At 43.6% G+C, this 27275-nt stretch overlaps 1 protein-coding gene across 2 annotated transcripts in view; it reads right to left on the bottom strand.

Moving 5' to 3' along the window:
* ATP8B1 (ATPase phospholipid transporting 8B1) overlaps positions 1-27275 on the bottom strand; it is a 122644-nt gene that overhangs the window by 18015 nt on the left and 77354 nt on the right. For both annotated transcript variants that reach the window (XM_038525924.1, XM_038525923.1), the window contains exons 4-19: positions 26572-26685; positions 24527-24625; positions 24368-24429; positions 21298-21370; positions 21123-21193; positions 19025-19107; positions 18746-18904; positions 18492-18580; positions 16142-16332; positions 13596-13804; positions 11279-11322; positions 10537-10693; positions 5231-5419; positions 2990-3102; positions 1205-1369; positions 338-449 (exon numbers count right to left, since the gene is read on the bottom strand). In XM_038525924.1, the coding sequence (XP_038381852.1) occupies positions 338-449; positions 1205-1369; positions 2990-3102; positions 5231-5419; positions 10537-10693; positions 11279-11322; positions 13596-13804; positions 16142-16332; positions 18492-18580; positions 18746-18904; positions 19025-19107; positions 21123-21193; positions 21298-21370; positions 24368-24429; positions 24527-24625; positions 26572-26685 (1930 nt within the window). The remainder of the gene's footprint in view (positions 1-337; positions 450-1204; positions 1370-2989; positions 3103-5230; positions 5420-10536; positions 10694-11278; positions 11323-13595; positions 13805-16141; positions 16333-18491; positions 18581-18745; positions 18905-19024; positions 19108-21122; positions 21194-21297; positions 21371-24367; positions 24430-24526; positions 24626-26571; positions 26686-27275) is intronic.

The raw sequence follows: 27275 nt of genomic DNA, 5'->3' as shown, positions 1-27275 counted from the left end.
GCAAAGTGCTGGGGAGGACAGAAGGGGCAAAAGGGGTCCTTTCACGAGAGGAGCCCACGCCTGGCTGGAGAGAGAGGACTGGTCACAGTCAGCATGGCACAACCAGGACCTCAATTATAAGACATAAAGTCTTGTTACTGAGAGGCCTTCCAGAAGGATACTGTCAGTAAGAGCTGGAATAATGGAGAAGGTTTTCTTAAGAAAGCATCTCTGTCTCAAAGAAATGGTCAGTATTTGTGTAGGATGCAAAGTCTGAGAGTGTCATCTGGGGCAGGGGAAATAGGAGCTATGAATATTTAAGGAGTTAACAGATATGCTTCCCCACAAATTGAATTACCCTTTTTATCTCCAGTGAGCACCCAGATCTTAATGTCAGCTTTTGCGAGTTTTGAAATGGTTTCTGGGACTCCATCCTGTAGCTTGTCTTCAATTGCTGTTGCTCCCAATAACTGGAATGTACATTAAAAAAAAAAAAAAAAGGATTTAGCAAATAAGCTCAAAATGTTCTGTAATTGCAGTTTGCCAACCTGTAAACAGAAGAAGGGCTAATTATCCACCCCCTTTGGTACTCTACTGGGGCTGCTGGCCAGCACTGACAGGGAAGGCTGCTGTGTTTCACACTCACCAAAAACCAAAGCATTCAAAAACTTTTTTCTTAAGGTAGTTTACCAAGACAAAAATGTAAGTACAAAATTAAGGACGTTAAAAATGTACTTTAATTGTATACATACTACTTGGACACAAGTGGCTTGGACACAAGCCACTTCCTTTCACTAAAGGTTGATACTAGCTAGTTGTTGAACATTTCTGTCTAATCTAAACTCTACGGGCAATATGTATTTAATTTTGAGAAATTTCATTTATAAACTATCTTATTTCAAAGTTTGCAAAATAAAAATCATTTTGGTGATTCTCAAAATGTAATATGTAGTTTGTTATGTAAAAATTATAACGCATTTTAATGAGTGATATAAAAGTAATAGAATTGGGTTAGAATCTCAATGTTTTCTGTCTTTTGGTTTCTCATAATGGCAAGTTCTATTTTGCTTGCCGAACAAAAGAAATCCAAATGACGGAGTTCCATTGTACCAATTTGAAATGCTGAAGTTGGAATGATCTTTCAAGCATAAGATTAAAAATATAACAAAACTTAATAAAACTTCCAGTTCTGTTAGAATACCACGTTATGAAGGTGAAAACTCACAATTAAGTCTTTTTCAATCTCTTCATACACTTTATCCAGAGCTTCATCCCGGTTGGTGGAGGCTATACTGGCAGCCATAAACTTTTTATTCCATTCTTCATATTCTTTTTCTTCAATTTCCTTGTAGCAAAGGCACAGAGTTCTAAGAGTCTCACTTGCAAAGATCTATTTAAAAGATAATCCATCCAACAAACAACAGTTAATTTTATGTAATTCAAGATCAAGTTTGAAATCTTTCTTTGAGGTAATACAATAAGAGAATTTAAAAAGAGTCATGAAAGATACTGAATTCTGAATAAATACATTCTGTGGAGGAGATTAACCAATACTTTGTCTAAGTATTCTCAGAATCCTATTTGTAGTTCCCAAATTAGAGAAAAAAGTATACATTTCTTCTAAATCAAGTCACTAGAATGAAGAAAACTTTTTCTCATGATGACTCAGAAAATAACAGACAAGCGAGCTGCCTTGGGGTGTAATGATGTAAACACAGACCTGTGTTTACACAGGTAAAGTTAAAAACACAACTTTATAACTTGTTCCCACAAACTGTTACGAGACCAATCAACTATGAACTCTCAACCAAGCATTATTTCCTCAAACCAATTCTGAAATACCTGAGCCACTGTTAAAGCTAAGATAAAACATTTTACTGGAAAAGAGCATCTGGAAAATTTAATCATGCTGAGCAGATTTAAGCTATTTTAAAGAGCTGAAGTTTGAGCCAATAAAAATGGTTTATTACTTCACAGCTGCATCTTGTCTAGCCAAGATGGCAGAACTAGTTCACCCAACTGAGTATGTGCTTTCAAAGATTCTTTGGAAGGTTCTGCATCTGTTTGATTAAATTGCCATTGTTCATATGCTTAAGAGAAATTATCCACTGTAACTGCTTCAACAACATATCTAAACTTAAAATGCAACCCCAAGAAGTAAACATCATATACAGCCTTCTTCCTGAAGGACCTTTGGCTAGCCCCAAAACTCAACCATACCCTTAAAATGAAGGGAAAAAATTACCCTTTACTAAATGCTGGGAATCGTGCAAAAATGCTTTCCCTTGTAACAACCTTCCTAGGTGGGATGTACCCACTTCCTCTTCCTCTTTTACATGGGCAGTTAACGCTTCAGTTTCCCCCCAAGGACACAAAACAAATAAAAAGGCAGAACTGGAATACCAGGTCTGATGGATATTCTCCATACTTCATTGCCATCATTAACAGAACCAAAGCAATATAAGGATTAGTAGGCAACTCCAAGAGAGAAATTTCCAGAAGCATTCTGAATGACTGCAAATTATCACTGGACTAAGTTTACACTCCCCTCAGATAACAAATTTGTAGTGCAGACCAAACTGATTCACTGACAAAGGCATCAGAACTCAATTATCTACCGCATTGCTTTGTCATTCCCCATCATACACGAATGCTTTCTTTCCTTCATTGTACACTAGGAGGTCGGTGAGATTCTTGGAGGCCACGCAGCTATGGTTCTGTAGCTTGTTCAAGGTCGCTGAAGAGAGACCAATCAATACCCTGGGCCTGTCCTACAGATGCTGTTAACCTGGATGCTAGAAAGGACACCATGGTCATGTCCTAGGAGGTCAGCAGCAGGAGCAGAACCAGAACCAGCCTGCTGTATTCCTACATTCACGCCCTTTCCACACAACTACACCGAGACAAGGGAAGGGTCAACAGTTCATACAGAGCTTTCATTTGAGCTTACAAGATAGTTTCAAAAAGGAAGTTCGTAATCTGCGGCAGAAAGAATAAGAATGACACTTACATCCAGGGCGTCCTGTGTCTCTTGTTTTGTTGGACTCATCTGATGTAACCGTTCATAAATCACTGTGTCAGCACCTTTACAATAAAGCCTGATGTTGCCTTCTGGGGTTCTTACTGGTAGCAAGGGGAGGAAAAGCAAATAATAAAGGTAGGTTTGATTTCTCAATAGAAAATTACATTTATAAAGTTAATTTGAAGTGTTGCTCTGCTAGTAATTCACCCTTAGTTTAAAATCATGAATGCTCCTAGAAAGATTTCACTCTCAACAAAGTCAGTAGGCTTACCATTTACATATAATGTAACAGTGAAATAAATATGAAAAGATTTCCTTAGTCAGCTGAGTTTTTCATATTCTTACTTGTTCTTACAGCCTCATTGACTGATTTCTTACTGTGTGCTATGCCCTGGGCTAGTTCCTTCCATAATGCCTTCTTTGTCTATGTCATAGGAATCTTACCTATAAATCTGTTAACACTTACTACCTTTAATACTCAGACCATAACATGACTCCCATGGCCATTTTTTTTCTTAGGTTTTGGGATCTGTGTGGTCATGTAATAATAGCATGTGCCTCGTAGCTAACTCGATTTTGAATTCTTCAAGGTAAATGCCGGGCATGATAATCAGCCTACATCAGGGCTAGGCAGAGAAAGCACTCAGCAAAATGTGCCTACTCAGAGTTCAGCAGACAGTTGAACCCATATATTTTCACTGGTTAAAAATTCAATCTCAGAGTAGAGAAAGCTCGTCAACACTTTCTGCGTGATCGAAGCTCACATCACTAATAATCACGTGGCCTCCAGATGTGATAGGCTGGGAAGGACGCAGCACCAATCCACGTACTCCTCCTGCCAACAACGTATAACGTGAATTCAATCATGAGGGGATATCAGACAAATCCAAATCGAGAGACTTTTGACAAAATAATGGGCCTGTGCTTTTCAAAAATGTCAATGTATGAAAGAAAACAATTGGGAAACTGTTCTAAATTAAAGGAGAGCAGAGTTAACAATCACCTAATGCACCGTGCAATCTTGGGTCTTGAACCAGGAAGGGAAGAAGAAAGAAGAAAGAAAATTTCTGATAAAATCTGAAAACATCCTGTAGATTAGATAACAACATTGTTTCCTGTTAAATTTTCTGATTCTGGTCATTTTGTTTATATATAAGTGGATGTTCTTGTTCACAGGACATACCTGCTGACGTATTTAGGGGAAAGGAGCATTAGCTCCCTAATTTACTCTCAAATGGTTCAGGAAACAAGAACCTGTATATGATGAAAATGATGACGGACATGTGGCCAATGCTAATAGCTGGTGGATATGGAAGAGAATAAAAGAGTTTTGTTTTTTTTAAATTTTTATTTGTATTTTATTTATTTATTTTTTTTTAATTTTTATTTATTTATGGTAGAGAGAGAGAGAGAGAGAGAGGCAGAGACATAGGCAGAGGGAGAAGCAGGCTCCATGCACTGGGAGCCCGACGTGGGATTCGATCCCGGGTCTCCAGGATCGCGCCCTGGGCCAAAGGAAGGCGCTAAACTGCTGCACCACCCAGGGATCCCCTGGTTTTTTTTTTAATATTTTATTTATTTATTCATGAGAGACACACAGAGAGAGGCAGAGGGAGAAGCAGGCTCCATGCAGGGAGCCCGACGTGGGACTCAATCCTGGGTCTCCAGGATCACACCTCAGCTGAAGATGGCACTAAACCGTTGAGCCACCCGGGCTGCCCAATAAGAGTTTTTTAAACCATTCTTGCAGTCTTTCTATAAGTCTGGTATTGTTTAAAATTAAAACTTAAGAATCTCAATATTGGGAAGCAGTCATCCCTTCCACTTGGTGGCCTGTTGTCATGTACCTGGACTGGAGGTACATTTTCGCTTCATTAGCACAGCCTCGCTTTTCTCTGAACCCCTCTCTTGCTGCCTCTCCCTTCCCTAATGTCAAGTATAAGGCAGCAGCGCTCAGAGGGCCTCACAAAACACAAACGTGTGTGTGGATCTAGCGCCCACTGTATCACCACCCTCACTCCAGCAGCTCATGTCGTGGAGTCAAAATTGCAAGATTCGGATACACTTGCAGTTGTCCCCTGAATGATGGACACCAAGCCAGTCCCCGGACATCTCCCAGGAGCCAATGGTTCCTCCGTTGCCTGTTTTATTTGGGTGTCATTAAATAAAATATGCAAAAGGCAGCATCTAAATGAGTGATACACGGACACACTCTTGAGGGCGACCTACCGATTATAGACATTCGCTTCCGGTCGCTGTTGAAGTCCAAGATGGCAAGAACGTCGTAGGTCCTTTCGGTCCCCAACTCACTGATGGTGATCGTGTTCTGGGTCCTCGCAAGGAAGGCAAAGCCAAAGTTCCTGGCAGCGCTCACTAGGGCGCCTTCGTCGGGAGAGGCTGCCTGGTAGTTGAGCTGACCTGACAGAGGCAGGAGAGGAAACCAGAAAAGCTGTGAAACCAGGCACAGGCTCCCCACCCAGGGCTCGCTTGAGGTGCACGTGGGGGGTAAGGAAGCTCTGCAAAGTCCAAGATACCCTCCAGAAAGGAGATCGTTGATTTTTAAGGAGTATGCCAACATTCACACTTTTCAAACTTTAAGGTTTTATTTCTAATTATAAACAGTAATATAAAGCAGTAGTTAAAAGAAAAAAAAAAACTGGCCAGGAATAGGAGGCAAAATTTCCCATAATCCCACCATCTGGAGGAAAAACAACACTATTGACATTATGTTATAATTCTTTCCAGTCCTTTTGAAAATGCCTGTTTCTGTAGTAGTTTCTATCATACTGAATATACATTTGCATCCTGGTGATTTTAACCTTATATTCTGAGCATGTTAACATAGCTTTAAAAGTTCTTTCTGAACATTATTATAATGAATGTAAACATGTCACCATGTTCCAGTTACAGGCACTTGGCTTTTTTTCCAAATTTTTCTGCGCTCAAAAATAACATGGTAAATAACAATTTTGTCTGTGTACGGAGGTTTTGCTATTTTCTAAGAATAGCTTCCTAGTAGTGAAAACACCGAGCTGACAAATACTGATAATTTTTAAGTCTGTTGGCAAACATCACTCATTTATTTCCTAAAAGGGTTGTGCGCTTTATCTTCCCTCCAGAAGAGTGTGCTTACTTCACCACAGCCATATTCCCGTTTAAAAAAAAAAAACCCTCAAAATGCATCAATCTGTTCAATCTCCTGATGTTTAATTAATGGAAAGTTGCCTTCTGTTCATAAGCACATGTCGACAACTGGAATAAATCTCACCAAGTTGAGCCAAAGAAGCCAGACATGCAAGTCTATGCTACGTGACTGCATTTTACAGGCCACAAGACCAACAAAGCTAACCTGGGCTATTCCACGTTAGGGCTATTCCACGTTAGGACCAGTCCCCTTGGTGGGGGCACCAGCTGGAAGGGAACACAAGGGTCTTCTACGGGATTCATAATGTTCTGGTTTTTTAAAATCTGGTGTTTATGACAAGGGAGGATTTGGTTTGTGCAAACTCACTGAGCCATATGCTTGTCTCCATACACGGCTGTGCTTCGGTAAAGAGTTGAAAAATATTTTCCATTTTGCTACTGAATTTATTCTGCTTTAAAGCAGAAAGAAAAGTACTTCTATGGCCAGGTGAATTTTCACAGGAAGAGGCATTTTGTGTTCCCACCACGGTTCGAGCCAGATGCAGACCATGGATGGATGGGCAGCTTTTTCACACCATCAGTCTACACGGACGGGAAGGATGTTCCAGGGTGAATCAGCTACCAGTTATAGGGATGGTTGCACCTCCACACACCTGCTTCCTTCATGGACCTGCCTCCTTCATGCACCTGCTCAGATGGCTCACTAATTAAATCAGTACAAATCAACTCCCAATTAGTAATTGAAGATGACAATTTAGGTTGTTTCCTGCTCATCCAGAAGGTCATATACCAGCGTTACAAATATACACACTAAATCTGTCCATTCTGGACACACACACACACACACAGAGGCACACACTCCAGAGGGCAAAATATTGAAGCAGAGCTAAGCAAGCAGCAGCAGGAACACAACCCCTCCCTTCGACAAGGGGAGCTGGCACAGTGTTCTACTGCATCGTGCTGATGGCAAGCTTATTCCAACAGAAAAAAAAGCAATGATAAAAGGTGGTATAGTTCCCATGACTAAGACAATCATATCTGAAACAAACACTGATATCGTTATCATTATCCAAAAAACCCTTCCATTTGGTTCTCGTAATAGAGCCACAGAACTGCAGACTTAGACAGACAGGAAGGAACTTGATGAGCTGGTCCAAACTCCAACTTGATGTCTGCAGGAAGAAAACTAAAAAAATAATCCTCAGAAACCATTTCTGAAGAGAACTCTTGGTTTACTGTACACCTTGGGGCAACCAGGGAGACGTTCTTTTCTCCCAGAAACTAAGTTATGGATCATAAAACCAGCACAAATAAAAAAGATGCTCAAACTGCAAATCCTGCCACCTTGGCTTCCTCTTGCGGGTACCAGCCCTGAAACAAGTTACCTCTCCAACGACTACCCCCCCCCCCCCAACAATCTCCCCACCAGCAAATCATCTGCCGGATGCCTCCTGCCTTTGTGACTCACTCATCCTTCCCACAGATGGCACCCTAACCCAGGCCCTCAGCTTCCCTGGGGTCTAGGGTCTCCCCACTCCAACCTCCTAAAATGTGGCCTCTGACCACAGCACATCATGACGTCAAGGCCTGCAGGGAGAGAAAGGGCCTCTAAGCCTTCCACCCTCCACTCTCACACAGCCTCTGCAGGAGGCAGGAATCAAAGGTGACCCTACAGTTCCTGCCACCCCCCTGGCATACACATGTACCTCCTCTCAGTTATTCAAATGCTAATCTCGGTACTGCTGGGGAGGGATTTTGCAGGTGTAATTAAGGTCCAAATCAGTTGCCCTCAAGATAGGGAGATTATAAAAAAAAAAAAAAAAAAAAAAAAAAAAAAAAAAAAGGGACATTATCGGAGTATTCCCGACCTAATTAGGTTAACCCTTAAAAGGGACAGGCCTTCTCCTGGGGAGAGAGATTCGAAGCGTGTAAGGGGTTCTTGGAAGGGAGATTTTCTTTTGCTCGCCTTGAAGATGGAAGGGGCCATGTGGCCAGGAAGCAGGGAGGCTCCTAAGAGCAGGGAATGAAGACCCCAGGCCTTTGACTGCAGAGAACTGAGTCCTGCACCCCCACATGAGCTTGGAAGAGGACCTGGAGCTCCAGACGAGAACATGACAAGGCTTGCCCTTGATTTGAGAGGCCTTGAGCAGAGAGCCCCATCATGCCATGGCCAGACCTCTGACCTACAGAACGCTGGGCTAATGAATGGGAACTTCCAGCTACTGAGCTGTGGTCACTCATTACAGAGCAGTAGAAAACCAAAGCCATCTCTCCATGCTTTGTCCCCATGTGTCTCCACAGGGACTCAACACTCAGGTCATACAAACTGCCTGCTGAGCTAGTCTGTTGTATACAGCAACACATATGGAAGGATTTCCTCCCCTCTCCTGTTGATGTGACGCATCATAGAAGACTGACTAGTCTCAATTATTCTTACAAACGAGAGAAAATGCACAAGCAAGAGCAGAGGTGTCGCAGCATAGGGGATGGCAAGGGGACCCCACTAGAAGGGGGTCTGACCTGCTGCATGGGTCAGGCAGGTCCCTGCACCTTCTGGGTCTGGATTATCCATCATATTTGGAGGAGGGGTTCCCAAGGTCCTTCCAGGGGACCCTTTTGAGGTACCTCATGTATCAAACCCAAAACCAATTGATCTTTAACCTCCAGCCCCTGGAGATCAGCTGTCATCCAGGCACAGTGGCTAGACCAAGCGTCTGTCACAGACTGTGCGAAAGAAGTCTCCTCCAGGTGTACAACTCTTTGCCTCAGCGGACAGTGGGACAAAGGGCTGCACGATATTAGGCTGGGAGGGACCCTGGGTGCCAACCGTCTGCCTGCAACACCGAGGTCGCTGGCCCTCAGGCCAAAGACCCGGGTCTGTACCACATGCTGTGGCAGGGACCCAAACTGGGCTGGCCCACCTCTAGCAGAAAGGGGCCCTTCCCAGAACACTCCAGGGAGGAGGGAAGAAAGCACAGGCCATAAGACCAAAGTGTGTTTGCCTAGGTCGGCTGGTTAGTTCTCAAGATACCACCACACACTTTGGGGCGGGGGGTGGGGTGGGTGCAGGATACTTTTATGCAGGAGTCAAGGCCTAAGAGGATCAGGTCGCAGCTAGAAACAGACTTTGACCTCTGCGGTGGTTACTCACGGCCTGGCGTGCCTCCTGCCCCCCCCCCCCCCCCCAACCCAATAACCTTCCAGGCATCTGGACTATCTCGTGAACTCTGTGGCTATCTCGCTTGGTGGGGCGGTACAGCCATCCTTGGAATGGGCTTCTTGGGGATCTGCCGCACCACGGCACACAGAGCTGCACACATTCAGTTTCTCTGAATATTCCTCACCTGGAGAGCTCACACCTGCCACACATGACGCCGCAGGGGCAGAAAACAGGCCCCTTGCTATGCTGCACTGATTTGAGCGCAGGCGGGACGGGCAGACGGTGCTCCGTCACCGAAGGGCTGGCAGGGCTCCTTTTGCACGTTCCACAAAAAGCACAGGTGTGTTGACAGAACTAATCATAACGTGCATGCGTGAAAGAACGGCTCGCTCTCACCGACACGGGACACAGCTGCTGCACAGCTGCATTTCAGAGCTCGGGAAGGAACCTGCAGGTCAGCTTTGTGGGCTCCCATGCAAAAATACACGTTAATTATGCTCCTTCCAATGAGAAAGGCCCCTGAAGTCAGCCCAGGCTCTGGTGGGTGCTCTTGCTTCCTTTTTTTTTTTTTAAGATTATTATTTATTTATTTGACAGAGAGAGAGAGAGAGAGCAGAAGCAGAGGGAGGGGCAGAGGGAGAGGGAGAAGCAGACCACCTGCTGAGCAGGGAGCCCAATGTGGGGCTCTAACCCAGGACCCTGAGTTCATGACCTGAGCCGAAGGCAGACGCTTCACCGACTGAGCCACCCAGGTGCCCCTGGTAGATATTATTTCAAACCCCAAACACATCTGAAGCTAGAAAATAAATTCCCTCCGAAATTACTCTGATTGTTCGAGCTCAAAGTTCCCCTTATGCCCCAGATAAGGCTTGACTCTTCCCTCTCAATAAACGTCAGGTCACTGCAGGGTGGGAAGACTGGGATTCTTCTGGCCTAAGGCAAGAGTCCATCATTTCTCCTAATGATAAGATTTTGCTTGCAAAGTGATAAACACATTTGGAGCTGTTAACTGTGAAGAAGGTGTGCATTTTCAGAAACTGAGAGCTGGTCTCCTCCTTTGCTCCCTCACACCATCAGGCTCACTGACACTCACTGCTCACTGACACTCACTGCTTGGGTAAAGACGGGCTCGTCAAGCCTACCGCTTTACATGCATCTGCACGCCAGGTGAGAGTTACCTGTAAACCAAAGCACGGGGCCCCCGTGTCCGTGATGCCAGAGAAACACTCACCATCAATTCTATCCACCATGACCGTGTGGCAAACTGCAAGCAGGAAGAAAAACTGTCGAACTTCCGACTCTTTCCCTGAGTGGATTTGCTCAATAAGATAGTGGTCATAAAACGCAAGCTTCCCATCAGCAAACATGTTCCAGCTAAAATCAACGGGCTGAAAGCAGTGGAGAAAGGAAACAAAGATGTGATTTGGAAAACGTCCGTGTGGGCTTACCAAATGACAGGGGCTTGTCTCTGAAGCCAAGTCTTTATGGAAAAGCTATCTTAGGAGTTTAACACACTCGTAAGTGTCAAGAGGCTCACACCTGTCTTAAAACAAAAAGACACCCTATTGTGGGTTGGAATTTTGGAAATAGGATCTTTGCCGATGTAGTCGAGTTCAGAGGAGGTCCTATTGGACGAGGGTGAGCCCTAATCCAATGACTGGTGTCCGTGGAAGAGGAGGGAGATCTGGACCCAGACACCCAGACACCCAGCGAGAATGCCATGTGACCGGGGAAGGTGGCATGGGAGTGTAAGCCGAGGAACACCACGGATTGCAGGCAAGCCCAGAAGTGAGGAAGAGGCAAGGAAGGAATCTTCCCCAGAGCCTCAGAGGGAGAGGGGCCCTGCTGGCAGCTGGATTTCAGACCTCTGGCCTCCAGAGCTGTGAGAGAATGCATCTCTGTTGTTTGAAGCCCCCATTTTCTGGGGCAACTCCTACACACCCCCAAACGCTTCCTTAAATGAAACGACTCACCTCTATTTTGCTGTGGTTGTTTTGAGAAGCATCTCGATGGTCTCCTGAGAAACAAACAGGACAAAATCAATTGCGTCTCCTTCTGTGTACAGAGGTCCCTCCTCACCTTGCTTTGGTTCTATCGGTCTCAGCCTGTTTCTGAACAGCCTTCAAGTTTAGAATGATGTTGGGGGATCCCTGGGGGGGGGCTCAGTGGTTGAGCGCCTGCCTTCAGCCCAGGGCGTGATCTTGGAGACCCGGGATTGAGTCCCACGTCGGGTTCCCTGCATGGAGCCTGCTTCTCCCTCTGCCTGTGTCTCTGCCTCTCTCTCTCTCTCTGTGTCTCTCATGAATGAATAAATAAAATCTTAGAAAAAAAAAAAAGTTTAGAAGAATGATGTTCATGTTTTTCAAGAGTTGTGAAAACAAAACAAAACAGAACAAAGAAGAAAATCTGATGCAAACAATATATGCAAACAATATATGGCCTGCAAAGGCTCCAATGCTTTCTATCTGGCTCTTGACAGAAGAGGTTTGCTGACCCCCTGGTCTAGAGGTTCAAGTACTGCGGTGCCTCTGTCCTTCTGTGCTACATCCTTCTCTGGGGCCAGACTCATGCCTTTTGAAGTGCTTTCCTTACCCCCCAGCTGGAAGGGGACTGCTGCCATGTACATGAGAAGCACTTCCTTCACCCTCGGTGCCCCACCACTGTCCTCAGGGTGCCTCATGTCTGAGATGCTCCTTATGTGAAAACACATTTGCAGTATAGTTTTCACATTAGGAAAAAGCACTCAGTGTTCTCATAGCTCTTTTTAAAAATTGTACTAAGTGGGGCACCTGGGTAGCTTGCTCAGTTAAACATCTCTCTTTTTTTTAGATGTGCTTAGATATTTGGGGGAGAGCGAGCGAGCACCCATACATGAGGAGCAGGGGAGGGGGCAGAGGGAGAGAGAGACTGAGACAGAGACTTCTCCAGCAGGCTCTCTGTTGAGCGCGGAGCCCGACACAGGGCTCAGTCCCAGGACCCTGAGATCATGACCTGAGCTGAAACCAAGAGTCAGCCACTTAACCAACTGAGCCACCCAGGACCCTGATTCCGACTCTTGATTTTGGCTTGGGCCATGATCTTGGGGTGGTGGGATGGAGCCCCCACACTGGGCTCCACACTCAGCTTATCCGTCTCCCTCTGCTCATCCCCCCACTTGTGCTCTCTCTCAAATAAATAAATAAAATCATAAAACCCCCCCAAAATCATATCAAGTCTTTATTTAAAAGTTAGAGCATTCTAACTGAATATAGTATTAGACTTAATATTTTTATAAATAATACAGCATGTTTCAGAATATTAAAATGGAAATCAACTTTTTCAAAATAATTATGGGGAGATACATATAACATAAAATTTTTTTTTAAAGATCTTTCAAAAATATTTTATTTATTTATTTGAGAGAGAGGGGGACAGAGTGCCCACGTGAAAGCAGGAGCAGGGGGAGGGGCAGAGGGAGAAGCAGGCTCCCCCAGCTGAGCAGGGAGCACGACCTGGGGCTCCATCCCAGGGCCCTGGGATCATGACCTGAGCCGAAGGCAGACACTCAACAGACTGAGCCGCCCAGACACCCCCACCCCCACCTCAACCATTCTTACAATGTACACAGTTTGATGACATGGAATACAGTCACACTGCTACGCAGCATCACCACTGCCACCTAGAGCTCCTTCATCTGGTAACTCTGCACCCATCAAACAGTAACTTCCCATCCTCCCTGCCCTCCAGCCCCTGGCATCACCCATCCTACTTCCTGTCTCTGTAAATCTGACTGTTCTACCTCATCCAAATGGAATCATACTATACGTGTCCTTTTGTGACTGGTTCACTTCACTGAGCATAGCGTCCTCCAGGCTCATCCACAGAGTAGCGTGTATCGGAACCTTTTCCTTTTCAAGACTGAATAATATTCCCGTGTATGCGCCTCCACATTTCATTCTCTACTCCTCCCCCAACTGACCCTTGGGCTACTTCCACACTTGAGCTATTGTGAACACCTCTGGCATGAACGTACCCGTGCAACTACCTCTCCCAGGCCCTGCTTCGGGTTCTTTTGGGTTTACCCCAAGAAGCAGAACTGTTAGATCACACGGTGACTTTATGTTTAATTTTTTGAGGAATGTGTGCCTATCTCTGACAGCTGACCTCTCCTGTGCACGTGTTCCCGATGCCACCAGCAAAGCCACTTCAGAACTCGGCCACCAGGGTTGTTCATGGGGAAGGGACCAGCAATCCTGGGAAGGCAGGCCCTGCTCACACATTCCCTGGGACCAAGCAACGGCTTCCACTCACCATATATCTGCCCATTGATGCAGCACTTCTTAAACGTCATGATGTTTTGTGTGAGTGTCCCTGTCTTATCAGAGAAAATGTAATGGATCTGCCCCAGCTGCTCATTCAGTGTGGTGGTTCTCGCCTTGGCAGGCGTGTCCTTGTCAGGATAGTACATCTGCAGGTCCCAGTTTATGAAGTAACTCTGTCCAAGACGGATCACTTCCACACTAGGAAGACAGGACAAAGGATTACTCTGGTTGGCGCTCAGATACGACAGGCAGGTGGCAGGCTTTGTCTTCACCTGCGTGCACAGAATCGAGCTGCTTATCTGCTAAGAGACAAGCTGTGCAGCGGCCCATGTGCCCAGCCTCTGGGTTCTCCTGACCAGACCCCTCTTTCTCCAGCTCAGGGTCAATGCACCTTGTTTAATGTGATTTCCTATTCACTCCTGTGTACATCTGGCCACAGTGCCCCACGCTCAGCACATAGCCCTGTGGGACTGTGACATGGTGACTTTGTGGTGGTCCCTATTCCCTCTTCTCTCATTCCCATCATCCCCAGGGACAACTGGAATGTTGCCCTCTAACTGGTGAGGGTCCACTAAGTTACAGACCCTGTGTACTCACAAAGTAGGCTCTAGGGCTTTTGGCAAATAACTCCTACATTGCAATTCCACACTGTGAGAAAGCATAGTCTTTTCTTTCCCTAAATTCTTAGAAGGTTAAAGAATGTCCCAAATAAGATAGTCTAAAAGAATCATCTCAATTTTAAAATTCTAAGGGATTAAATATATCTCAGTTATAAGGAAGCTGTTTACATATCCAGCAAACGTTAAAAGGGCAAAAGATGTCTTTATAATAAATTAAAGAGATGGAAAAACAACTCCCTCTGTCACCCTACAAATATTTCCTGAGGGCCTACTGTGTACAGACACTATTCTAGGTAAAGAGGACGCATCGATAAACAAAAGAGACAAAATCTCTACCCCCATTAGGTTATGATCTAATGAGGACAAATAAATAAACTTGTAAATATATTATGTGGTGAAAATTCCCTGCGGAAAATCAAAGCAGGGTAAGGGAAGATGGAGACCGATAGGGAACGGAAGTGACATTTAAAATGGAGTGTGTCAAAAAAAATAAAAATAAAAAATAAAATAAAATAAAATGGAGCGCATCAGGAAAGGCCAGCGTGATGAGGTGATGTTCAAGCAGAGGCCTGAAGGAAATGAAAGAGCAATTATGTAGATAGGAGGGAAGAACGTCCTAGGCAGAGACAAGAGCAAGTGCAAAGGCCCTGTGGCAGGTATTGGTACCATACTGAGGAGAATCAAGGGAGCCTAAGGACGAGAAGGAGGTTACGGGTGGAGGAGGGGGAGAACACCAGACCACACTGGGCCTCGTGCCTCATAGTGTGGCCTCAATAATGAGTTTATTCTAAAACGGAAAGCTACCGCAGGGTAGAAAACAAAGCAGAATGACCTGATCCAACTTACGCTCTAGAAGGACCTTGATTTCCAAGAAAAATAAGGAAATCATATTAGTCACATGACATGACTTTTAAAACTAAAAACAACATATGTAGCTTACTTTACAATATACGGTTTTAAACAAAATAATCTGTTCAGCAGCTCCCCCAACAAAGGTAAAACTCATCTCAGTTTTTTGTTGTTTTTTTTAAGTGACTGCAAACACATGGCTCCCCAGGGCTCCCCTTCATGGTGAAAGAACAACAGTAATGACCTGTAATCAAATTAAAAATAAAACAAATGCACATGTAATAAAATTAAAATAAAACAAGTGCTTCTAATTACAGAAGTGTATGTGATCCTGTGGGTCTCTGGGCTGTTACTTAATTGGAACTCAGAGTAGACTTTGGCTGCTGAGTATATTCCAAGGCACAATGCCCCTTCCAGTTGTCTAACATCCAACTGGTGAATGACAGCAAACTTTGGTATTAAGGAAAGAAAAAAGTGAAGAAGGAATCTCACCAAGCAAGGTGATAACCATTTGTCAGGGCTAGAACTCTGACTCCTCTATCGTGGTTGAGCCTGAGATAAGAAACAGAACATTTCGGGAGGCTGAATGAGGGCAGGGGTAGGGGTGTGCCCCGTGGAAAGCAGTGGCCAGGAAGCATTTTACAAGCGATGGATATGCCAGGTGGTAATAAGGAAGAGCCAGCTAAGAGGTTGAAAAGGCTTCTGAAAAGGAAAAGAACTAAGTTTTCCCATGACGTTTGAAATCTCCACCACCTCCCAAGGCCCGTTCTGAAGCTTGGGATTTGAAGTCCACTGAGAAGGAATCTTACCAAGGGAGTGACTTCTGGACTCTGGGAGTCTCATCTGCAGAGTGGTCAAGGTACAAGGTGCTGTGCCCGGCACCGAGCAGACACTCCAATGTTAAGTTCCTTCCCCTATATTACTCCTCAGTCCTGAAATGAATGTTATTTTCTTACCTGTTCCTTATGGCCTCCAAGGCCAACAATTATTGATAGAAATAAAGGTGCGAAGTTGAGAAAATGTACTACATTCTTAAAACAGAAGGCCAAAGAGAGGACAGCCTTACCTGACATAGAGAGAGATGGGCACCATGGTGTTTAGAATAATGATGTAGCCCCAGAAATTTAGGAATCCACGGTAGGAGGGTGTATAGTCTTCTCCATCGTAGAGGTACCAAGAATTATTGCCAATTTGAGCTTCCCAGTAAGCATGGCCGATGGCAAGACCCGCAGACACCAGGATGAGAACAACAAAGATCTAGAAGACATGAAAGTTTTAAATGGATTCGGAAGGCAGATTGCCGACCCGCAGAATGCCACAGGTGCTAATTAACCTTCCTCAATATTTCGCATACTGATGATAATTCAGTAGTCTGCAAAAACAACACGTTTAAAGGAAAGAAAGTGCCATTGAGATGCTTTGAGAGCCTCTTTGTGTTCCACCATTGACTGATTCATCCTATGTAACACAGGGAGGTGCAGTTTTGTTCCCCAAACTATAGTTCAAAAGAGAAGGTGGTGTCTTATATTCAAATTCTTAAACAACCTCATATTACAAGGCATTCGATCAATGGCTTTTACTTTGAATAATATACTGTTTAGGGCAGGTTAGCATGAAATAGTTTCAAACAATGCTGACTTGGGATGCTTATAGAAAATATTTGACGGAAATAAGTTTTTAAAAGAGAAGCTAAGGGAATTTCACCCAGATTTGGGTAATTATTCTTGAAGGTTTAATCATCACTTAAAGTTTGGGGCACCTGGGTGGCTCAGTAGCTCAAGCGTCTGCCTTCAGCTCAGGTCATGATCTCTGGGTCCTGGGATTGAGCCTTGCATTGGGCTCCCTGCTCAGCGGACAGTCTGCTTCTCCCTCTCTCTCTGCCCTTCCCCACCACTCATGCTCTCTCTCTGTGTCATTAATTAATCAATTAATTAATTAAAAGAAATTTCATTTCAGGTTTAAAATCACTTAAGAAGTGGGCACAGTAAGTATTTTGTTATGGAAATGATGAGGATACACTTAGGAGATAGAAAGTCCACTGTCTTGTGGTATTTGATATTTGTGGGTAGAAATAGGGCAGATTTAAATTTCTAAACACACACCAAAAAAAAAAAAAAAAAAGGAAAATAAATTTCTAAACACAGATTCCAGAAGTGCTATATCTCAAAACCATGAGGCTCAGAAGGAGAGACAGATTCGTGGTGAGTACTTTGGCCATAACCTGGACAATGACATGGAAGATGCATGTGAAAAGTTCAAATAAAGTTTTCATGAAATGTGGGATCAGAGAAAAAAGAATTCTTAAATTAATATATTATTTTTATATGAATTTAAATATGCATATGTAAAGTATTCTATTAGAAGTCCCTAAAAGTTTATGTATTCAAATTAAACTTGGGGAAAAAAATAATTCTCATTGAGAAATCGGAAGACTGCTTAATATTTGGTACCAGGCCTGAGATGCTATCCTTAAAAGACCTGCTTGCAAGTTGGCCTTTGGATGGCATCTGGGAATGTAGGTTTTGGATGTGTTTCCTTATTCCTTATGCTGAACTGTATAAAACAATATGGTTTATGCCGACCACCTGCATTCCTTCAGAGAATCTGGAATTTTGGTTACATGCCTGGCAGGTGGTGCCTAAGTGACCACATCCCAATAAAACCACAGGCACAGAGTCTCTAATGAGCTTCCCTGATAATAAACAATGTTTCACATGGGCTGTCACAAATTGTTGCTAAGGGAATTAAGTGTGTCTCGCTGTGTGACCCTACCGGGAGAGGACTCTTGGAAGTTTGCACCTAGCTTCCTCCAGACTCTGCTTCATGGGCCATTTGCCTTTGCTAATCTTACTTTGTAATAAGTTACATTAAGTCATTGCTATGAGGGCAACTAGATGCTCTATTCTATGAGTCCTAGTGAATCACCAAACCTGGGGGTGGTCTTGGGCACCCTCAACACACCTTCTATGGAGCCTTGCCTTATATGTAGACTTATACAGTATATACATCATGTGAGTGTGGGCGGGGTGGGGGGGAGTTTGTTTTTAAGAGAACTATGCTTTTGGGAAACTAATAGCAATAAAATCAACCCTACATTGACTCTTGGAGTCCAGCCCCACTAACTTATCTCAGGCTCCCTGGTTTTCCAACTGGTCACTCCAGTTAACAAAATACTCAACCACCCAGGGGCCCCTATAACTGGAATTTCCATCCCGAAAAGGATTCTCCTATTAGAAATATGGATTTCTGAGAAAAAGTAAGAGAGTCCTCTCTTTCCCATCCAGCCTTGGAACACCTCATGCATTCTTCTACTTGGCTTGGAGAGGTTAGATTTCTCTGCATAAGAAAAGCATACAAAAAATTACAGCAAAAGATGGCAGTCTAGTCACTTATCTACTGAAATAGAAAACAAGTACCGTATAAACCATGTAGTTCATCAAGTAATCAATTTTAGTTCTTTTAAATCTGGTTTTCCCACTATTCTTCATTATTTTAGTGTCAGCACCTAAAAGTAGAAAATTCAATATTATTAGTAGTTGGGAAAATCAATTCAGGGTAATGTCAATAAAATTACTCTTTCTTTTGCTTTGATGGAGAATGAACAGAGGAGCAATCCCCTCCTTTAAATCTTAAAATATCAGATCGATTTCCCAAGAAACTCTGAAATTACCTGCAAAAATGACCATCCCATGGCAGAAGTCAGTGTTCCTAATTACACAGCCACGTAACAAAATTTTATCGGCATCCAGAGGAAAACTTGTGTTTCTCCAAAATAATGTTCCTGTAAACTTATCTAGTCGATTATTGGGTTCTTCACATTCAATAAAACCTTTGAAAAAAATTTGATTCACATAAGGATTCACATATGAAAGATTTTTCTGGTTATAATTAATTGGGACAGAGTTGGGCAACTAAAAATTAAAACAAAGTAAGACGTGTTTGCACAAACCATCAAATGTTGTCAATGCATTTTCTCTTTGGAGATACTGGTGTGTGATTTCAAGCGCCATTTTGAACTTTAGATTGGTTTCTCTAAAGGGAGAGGGAAAAAAAGAATTAAATGAACAAATCTTGGAGCTTGAGAAGGAATAGAAGGAAAATTGTACCAAGTAACATTACGTATACCTAGAAGCCAAAGCTAACTCATTAGCTTTTCCGATTTTCAAACTGTTTGCCTTGGAACTTTGGGTTTAGTGAGGTTATTTCTCAAGCTACAGAAAACCTTCTAACTTGGGAAATGTTGGTCCCCTTCGCCATTTGTTTTTGTGGGCCAGTATGGTTGGGACAGAGACATCTACAAGCTTCCTATCCTCTTTCTTACTAACTTAGCTTTCACCACCAGCCTAAACTATCAAACTGCTATTTAAAAACTTAGCTCCTAGGAGCTCCTGGGTGGCTCAGTCTGTTGAGTGTCGGACTCTTGATTTCCGCTCATGTCATGATCTCTGGGTCCTGGGATCGAGCCTTGCGTTGGGCTCCATGCTCAGTGCAGAGTCTTACTTGAGATTCTCTCTCTCCTCTGACTTTCCCCTCCCCCTGCTCGTGTTCTCTCTTTCTAAAATAGAGAAAGAAAATCTTTTTTCAAAAAAAACAAAAACAAAAACAAAACTTAGCTTCTAATATTTAATCACACTAAGATGATTCTACAAGACATACTTGTTTTCAAAAGTGTTTGGACTCTGTCAACCTATTATTTTCCAGAGTGAATAACTGGATCCTGTATCTCTGAATGATAATTCTACCTAGGAAAGGAGGTGGGAACCTTACCCCCCAATACTTGGCATTTCCCCCCACAGAGCAAGGAAGGTGCATGCTCTGGAATGAGGAATGTCAGGCTGGGCATTTGGGTTCTGGATGGCAGTGCTGCCCTCACATGATGGACGTCCTTTTGTGGGTTGACAAACACTGACTCTGGGGTTCCCATATATCCAGAAGTTGATCTGTGGCCTTCAACCTTCCCATTCTGCTTTTCTGACAGGTATGTTTTGCTACCTTTGCTACCTTTGGAAAGCTTCAGAATCTCTCACTCATGGGAATAATGGCAGTTTTATACGTAAGATTGACCAACGGACTCATTTATAGAGCAGACCTAGTTTCCCTGAGCTGATTTCAGCTCTCCGTAAAGAAATTATGCACTTGTAGGGTATGAGGAAAGGCGTTCACAGCTCAGGGGAGAAATGCAGACACCAGCCTGGAGAGCCAGCACAGGGGAGCAGTGTCCGAACCCTGCCACTTCCTGTGTGACCCTCGACAGGCTATGTCACCTCTTTGGGTCTCATTTCCCTCATGGGTAATGACAAGGTACCAATAATACTAGTCTCATAAGGTCGCTGAAAAGATTAAGGTAGCTAATACATAATGCTAATGAAACATCGTAGGCACCCAATAAATGCATTCAAAAATAGCCAGAAGGAGAACATTCTTCTCTTTAAGTGGTAGCATAGTAACAAAGCCAACACAGGGAAAATTAAAAATGGTCTGTTGACAAATACTTTAAAAAAAAACAGTTTTTTTCTGAAATAGATTAAATTGATAGTCACTTGTATGTGTCTGGAACTGCTCAGCTATTTACAAAGGGCTCAGGCATCGATCATTTTACCTTCCCTCAAAGTGCAAGGAAGGGCAGGTTTGAGAGCCCCACTTACAGATGAAATTAAAAAAATAAATCTTTAAAAAAAAAAAAGAAGAGACGCCTGGGTGGCTCAGCAGTTGGGCGCCTGCCTTCGGCCCAGGTCGTGATCCCAGAGTTCCAGGATCGAGTCCCACATCGGGCTCCTGGCATGGAGCCTGCTTCTCCCTCTGCCTGTGTCTCTGCCTCTCTCTCTCTCTCTCAATCTGTGTCTCTCATGAATAAATAAATAAATCTTAAAAAAAAAAAAAAAAAGGAGAAAAAAAGAGAGGCTGGTCTGCTAGGAACACCATTAGACAGCCCGCAAATGCTGGGGGCAAGGCCAGATCTCAGAGCTCCTTTTCAGATGCAATTTTCAATGGAATGACTGTGCCCTCCGAGGTCAGTCTTAAAACAGGCCCAGCGAAGACCCACTTACCCATCCAGTTCAGCTGTTTCGACATAGCAGAGGCTGTTAGGCTCAGAGCTGGACAGTAGCAGGATGTCAGCCTGTGCAAAACAAAACACACCAATAACAGAGATCTCCAAGGCAAACTGACCGCCAGGGCGGCAGGGAGGACATGGGGTGAGGAATGCAGGGCTTATTCACTTACTGGAATAAAATCATTTTTTTTCAGACGAATGATATCTCCAACTTGAATCTCTTTCCACTTGGTAACTTTGAATCTAAAATATTGAAAACAATGATGGTTTATTTATTGGCTTTCTTAAACTGACTGGCAAACAATTGGGGATTCTTCTTTCTAGAAGCCAGCAATTCTGGGGAAAACGTGGATATCACAAAGAAGAGGTTTCCTAAAAGTTCAGCCATTGAATGATGAAAGCACATTAAGTGGTCATGTGAATCGCGGTTCTCTAAAGGAAGTGGTGGTGGTGGTTCTCGAAAGGAAACGGTGACCACTTTGACGTGTGCTTCCAGCCTACATCATGTAACGGAGGCTTGAGCTACTTAAATTGTGTGGCAAGGAGATAGCAGATTGCTCCTTTGTTTTTACTCACGGACTCTGCTCCTACCTCTCCTGTTCTCTCTTCTGGGTTATCCCTCACCTGCTCAGGATGCAGGTCCCAGGTGGTCTGAAGGTAGGAATGCATTCTTGTTCCCCCACAGGCCACCTGGGATCCTCCTGGCATTTTATTTTATTTTATTTTATTATTTTATTTTATTTTGTTTTATTTTATTTTATTTTATTTTATTAAGATTTTATTTATTTATTCATGAGAGACAGAGAGAGAGAGACAGAGACAGAGAGAGAGAGAGAGGCAGAGACACAGGCAGAGGGAGAAGCAGGCTCCATGCAGGGAGCCTGATGCAGGACTCGATCCCAGGACTCCAGGATCACGCCCTGGGCCGAAGGCAGGCGCCAAACCACTGAGCCACCCAGGGATCCCCCCCACTGGCATTTTAGAGCATGGCTCCTCCCTACTGTGTAACAAACCTTTCCAAGGAGTGTGTAGCACTTTTATAAGTCCAATAAGGACACTGATAAAATGCAAGATTAAATAAAAAGATGACTGTTTTCAGGCTTAAATTTCCTAGGAAATACCCATTTAAATGTCTAACAAATAAACATCTTAAAAAGTTTTAAAATACATAGTCTGTTTTAAAGATTTTCATACATAGAAAAGATAATCCCTAATAGCATGAATCTGTCACAACTAATAGACTTAACCGTTTTTGGAGGCAGATATCCAATTACCATGTTTGTCCTCCCATTACTTTATGGATAAAAGAGACCTGGAGTTGAAAATATATTTTGGGGTTGTTTTTTTTTCCATTTAAAATACATTTTAGATATATGCCTACGCATCAATTTCACCAATTTTATTAGAATTGAAGACACAATTCTTTAGGATTTAAAAAAACTTGGCTCATCTTTCAATAAATGAAATTGCAGTTGGTTTACATTTCAGTATCTGTAAACCTGTAAATTGGAATTTGCATGTGAGTGTCAAATTATAAATGAACAAGTTAAGAACCTCGCCACAGCTCTTTGGGGTATTAGAGGCAATTCTGTTGGGCCCTTCCACTATGACATCTGGTTTCCCCTTGGAGGTCCTACTGTTTCCCCCCAAGTGCCCACACAGGCTTGACTCCACTCCAGCGGGAGCTGGGGCCATTGCTCTATCAGATATGCATCCTGACCCCCACATTCTTTTTTTTTTTTTTTTTAAGATTTTATTTATTTATTCATGAGAAACACAGAAAGAGAGAGAGGCAGAGACACAGGCAGAGGGAGAAGCAGGCTCCATGTAAGAAGCCCGACGTGGGACTCGATCCCGGGTCTCCAGGATCACGCCCTGAGCCAAAGGCAGACGCTCAACCACTGAGCCACCCAGGCGTCCCTGACCCCCACATTCAAGGCCACTCAGAGCTACTCTTTATGAGTGAGTTAGCCAGGTTGTGAGCTATTGCCAGAGTTGTGCAGGCTAGCTGTGAATCTTACCACTCTCATTACAAAAATTCTGAATGATTTGTTGAAAGGTAACCTTCAGAACAGAATCCATTTGTTTGGAAAGGAAACAAAGCCATCCAAACAGATTTATAGATTGACATAGTCTATATGCAAATTAGACACAGTAGAACTATGCCTATAAATCACCTTATTTTTCTCAGGGTTGACACAGAAGAAGTCTTTGTATTAGGCCCTCACACTATTTTTTTTCTTTCTTTTTTAGTGAAGTAGAACTGATAGAAAATCTCCTACAGCTTCAGGTGTACATCATAGTGATTTGGCATTTTCTTAGTCACTATTTTTAGCACTTGACTTTGTGGTTCTGCCTCTAGGCGCTTGCTCAAAAAACCACTCATTACTGCTCTGTGAGTTGTCATGCTGGTCACAGTTGACAATGTTTATTTAACATTTGTTGAGCACTTTCTGTGTGTTGGAGGCTCTGTCGGACCAAAAAACAAAACTCAAACAACAACAACAAAAAAAACCTAACCAAATACCATTAGGACGGTCTCCTTGAGAAACTTCCAGTTCAGGACAGAACATGAGACACAGACACCAATAATTCTAATAAAAGTCCCACCATAATAAGAAAGAGGAAAGCAAAAATGCTCTGAAAGTGCAGTGAAGGGAGCGGTCACCTGAGCTGGAGAATCAGGAAAGGTGTCAAATGTTTGAGCAAAGTCCTGAACACACAAATCTGGGAACAGCAAAGGTAGGAGGCTCCAGGCTGAAGGAGCCGTGCAAACAGCAGTGCTGGGGTGCCGCGGTGGCTCAGTGAGTTAAGTGTCTGCCTTTGGCTCAAGTCAGGATTCCGGAGTCCTGGGATCAAGCCCCACATCAGACTCCCTGCCCAGCGGAAGTCCTCTCGTCCCTCTCCCTCTGCCCCTACTCCCCCGCTCCCACTTGTGTGCTCTTTCAAATAAATAGCAAATAGAATCTTAAAAAAAAACAAAAAACAAAAAACACAAGAATGCTGACACCACAGGGCCCAGTGGGCAACCACGCTCAATCCAATGCAATCCGATTTGGCTATAGCCTCTGGGTCACCAGGAGGGGACCGAGTCTTGGGGAATGAAGAGAGACCCTTACAGCGAAATGGCTGGTGTGCTGACACCTGTAAGTTTGGAGTGGTGATCCCTAAGCATGTTTCTAGACATGGTTATCCATTCTGTCCTTGTAACCCAGTTGCAAATTAAGGCAGGCACAGTACCTGCCATCCTTAATGACTTCACACGTCCTGTTATTGATTTCATTATCCATTTTATGGCGAGCCTTAGAAGAGAGAAGGAGAAAGGTTATTTTAATAATCTCAAAATAGAAGGTATTCACGCCACCGCAGAGAGGAGACAGTTGCACGAGAAATCCTTACCACATCGTCCACCAGGTCCTTCATGGCCGTGATGCCCAGCACCACGAGCAAGGGAAACAGGGTGGTGTACCAAGCCAGGGTCGAGATTTGAGGGATTGCCTGGAAGACACACAAGGTAGACACGTGGGCCCAGGATCTACACATTCCTGCGGATCCCAACCTCCACCATCAGCCAAGACTACATCCCGCAGAGCCTGCAGGAAAGGCATCTGAGCCTCCAGCCGACCCCCTTCTTGCCTCCCTCTCTGGCTTCTGGCCTCCTGGAACAGACCCCAGAGGGGGGTTGCTCCTTAGATTTGTTTCATTGTGGCCTTAACTGGAAATCGAGGAGGCTGAAAGAGAATAGCTCTAAACTTCTTGTGAAAACCATAATTCACAGGAGGGTGGGCAGTGTAGGCAGCTGGAGCAAGCAGCCCTTTACCTTTCAGGGGGCGTGCGTATGGCAGGCTCGCCACTGCTGGTGGCTCAGACTGGGGTCTCGGAGGGTCTCAGGATGGAGGTGAGGGCAGCAGTAGGTAGTGAAAGCTAGTGATTGCACGGGGCATCTCTGGGGGTCCTCACTATTGATCCAGCCCAGAAAGAGGCTGGCCCCCTCAGGAAGCCTTGCCCCCCACTCACCCCATTAAGATAGGCTTCAAGTTGGAACAAAATACTGGGATGTAAGTTTAGTAAAGCTCTCTTGTGATCATCCTAAGGATCGTCAGGCCATATAATGTAGTGGTTAAAATGATAGGCTTTTTGCAGTGAAGCTCCTGGACCCAAATCCTGTCCTGCTCTCTCACTTAGGGCTTTGGGATTTTGAGCAAGTTCCATACCTTACCAGGCCTCAGTTTCTCTGCAAAACAGAGGCTAGGACAGCCCTTCCAACACAGAGTACAAGAATTCAAGGAAGTAACAAGGCAAGCACATGGCCATCTAAGGTTATACCTATTATTCTAATTTAAATTGCTCTATCTTAAGAGGACTGGGTGTTGGTTGGGAGAGAGAAAGATCATTTGCCACATTGTTATCGATGCGAGTAACATCGCATTTTCCTTGCTAGAAGGAAGGAAGGAAAATAGCTCACTTATCACATAGCAGCATCTTCAATTATTTATTTATTTATTTATTTATTTATTTATTTATTTATTTATTTATTTAATTTTCACCTTCCATTTTTAGTGTTTGTGTCTACACAGGCCTGTTTCAAAGGCCCCTCTTGATAAGAGGACCATCCTATACTATCAAGCCAGTGGATTTCATATTCTACTAAATCTGTTCGGTATCCATGTCTCCCTCACGCTTCCTCTCACTCCCTGCATCCCCGACCCCCACCTGGACACACTCAGGCTCTTAGCTTCACGAAGCCTTCCTGAGGAAATCCCAGCAGATGAGACTGTTTTCCAAATCCAATGCTTGATGCAAAGAATCTGATAAAACCAAGTGGCTATGCTATCCTTTGTAGCCTGCACATCAGGTGCTAAAGGCTGATACTCTGGTACCCAGAGGGTGTAGAGTTCCTTTGATTATAACAGCAGTTTCTAGAAAGGTGAAATTAACACTCTCCAGATAAGTGAATCCTTTGCCACGATTGAGAAAAAGACTCAGGAAAAGATTAGGCCTTTTGCCCACAAAAAAAAACAGTTTGCAAAAATAATTAATTGAGGAACTACGAACAAAATATTAATACAAATAAATAACATTCTTGAGGAAATCAAGCATCTGAATAAAAAACCAAGGGCAAGCACACACATAAAAAATAGAACTTTAAGGAACAAATAATTCTAAAGTGAAGGTTTTAATTGTATTCATTTCAGGGAAACCAGTTCTAACATTCACACCAGGATGAAGTAGAATTTTTAAAAAATATAGAATTAAACTATTTCCGTTTGCTTCCTTTCCCTGTTCGTTTAACACCAGGGAGCTGGTTCTGTACGAGGCATTATTCCCTTACTTGCAGACCCCTGAGGTTAATATAACAACTTGCAAGATTACACATGTCCACGACTTCAATGTTACTGAGTCATCATAATTCAAAACAGATTTAAGATATCAAAGGGCATTACCTGTAAGATAAGAAGGATCAGGAAATAGAAATTGGCTGCTCTCTTAAACTGTTCAAACAAATTCATTGGTAGAAAGGAAAATGCATTATACTTGTATGTTTTAATTGCATTATTCTGTTGGAAAAAGAAAAAGAAAAAAGCAAAGTCATTCTACGTGAGGTCACACATTTATCCCAGTGCATACACACCTGCAAAAATCCCTAAAGCCTGATGGCCTACAGTGACACAGGGACATCGGCCAGAAAGACACTAAGATTTCCTTTATGCTTTTAATTCTAACCAGGCCTCCATGACTCCTTAGAGGCTTAGGACAGAGACAGTAACAAGAACCAGACATTTCCCGTCAAAAGGTCTCTGTGGCAAATTTGGCTGTGACCCAGTGGATGCTGCTGGCAGATTCCTTGACTCCTCGGGGCCTCTTAGAAAATGGGGCAAAGAGAGATGTCAACACGGACCGCAAAGCTGGAAGAGGAGGATCCTTTTACTTAAAGAGGGATGGAGGCTGCTGTGTAAAGTGTTGCATTGTGTGCCCCCAAAGATATGGTCAAATCGTAATCCTGGGGCCTAATCCCAGGACTGCCATCTTCTTTGGGAATGGGGTCTTTGCAGAGGTAACTGAGTTACAGTGAAGTCACACTGGATTAATAGGGGCCCTGGATCCAATGACTGCTGTCCTTAGAAGAGGAGGACAACTGGACACAGAC

The sequence above is a fragment of the Canis lupus genome, chromosome 1 (genome assembly GCF_011100685.1).
Source record: "Canis lupus familiaris isolate Mischka breed German Shepherd chromosome 1, alternate assembly UU_Cfam_GSD_1.0, whole genome shotgun sequence".
Classification (NCBI taxonomy): Eukaryota; Metazoa; Chordata; class Mammalia; order Carnivora; family Canidae; genus Canis; species Canis lupus.
The sequence above is the reverse complement of the archived record's forward strand: the minus strand, read 5'-3'. Positions and strand labels throughout refer to the sequence as shown.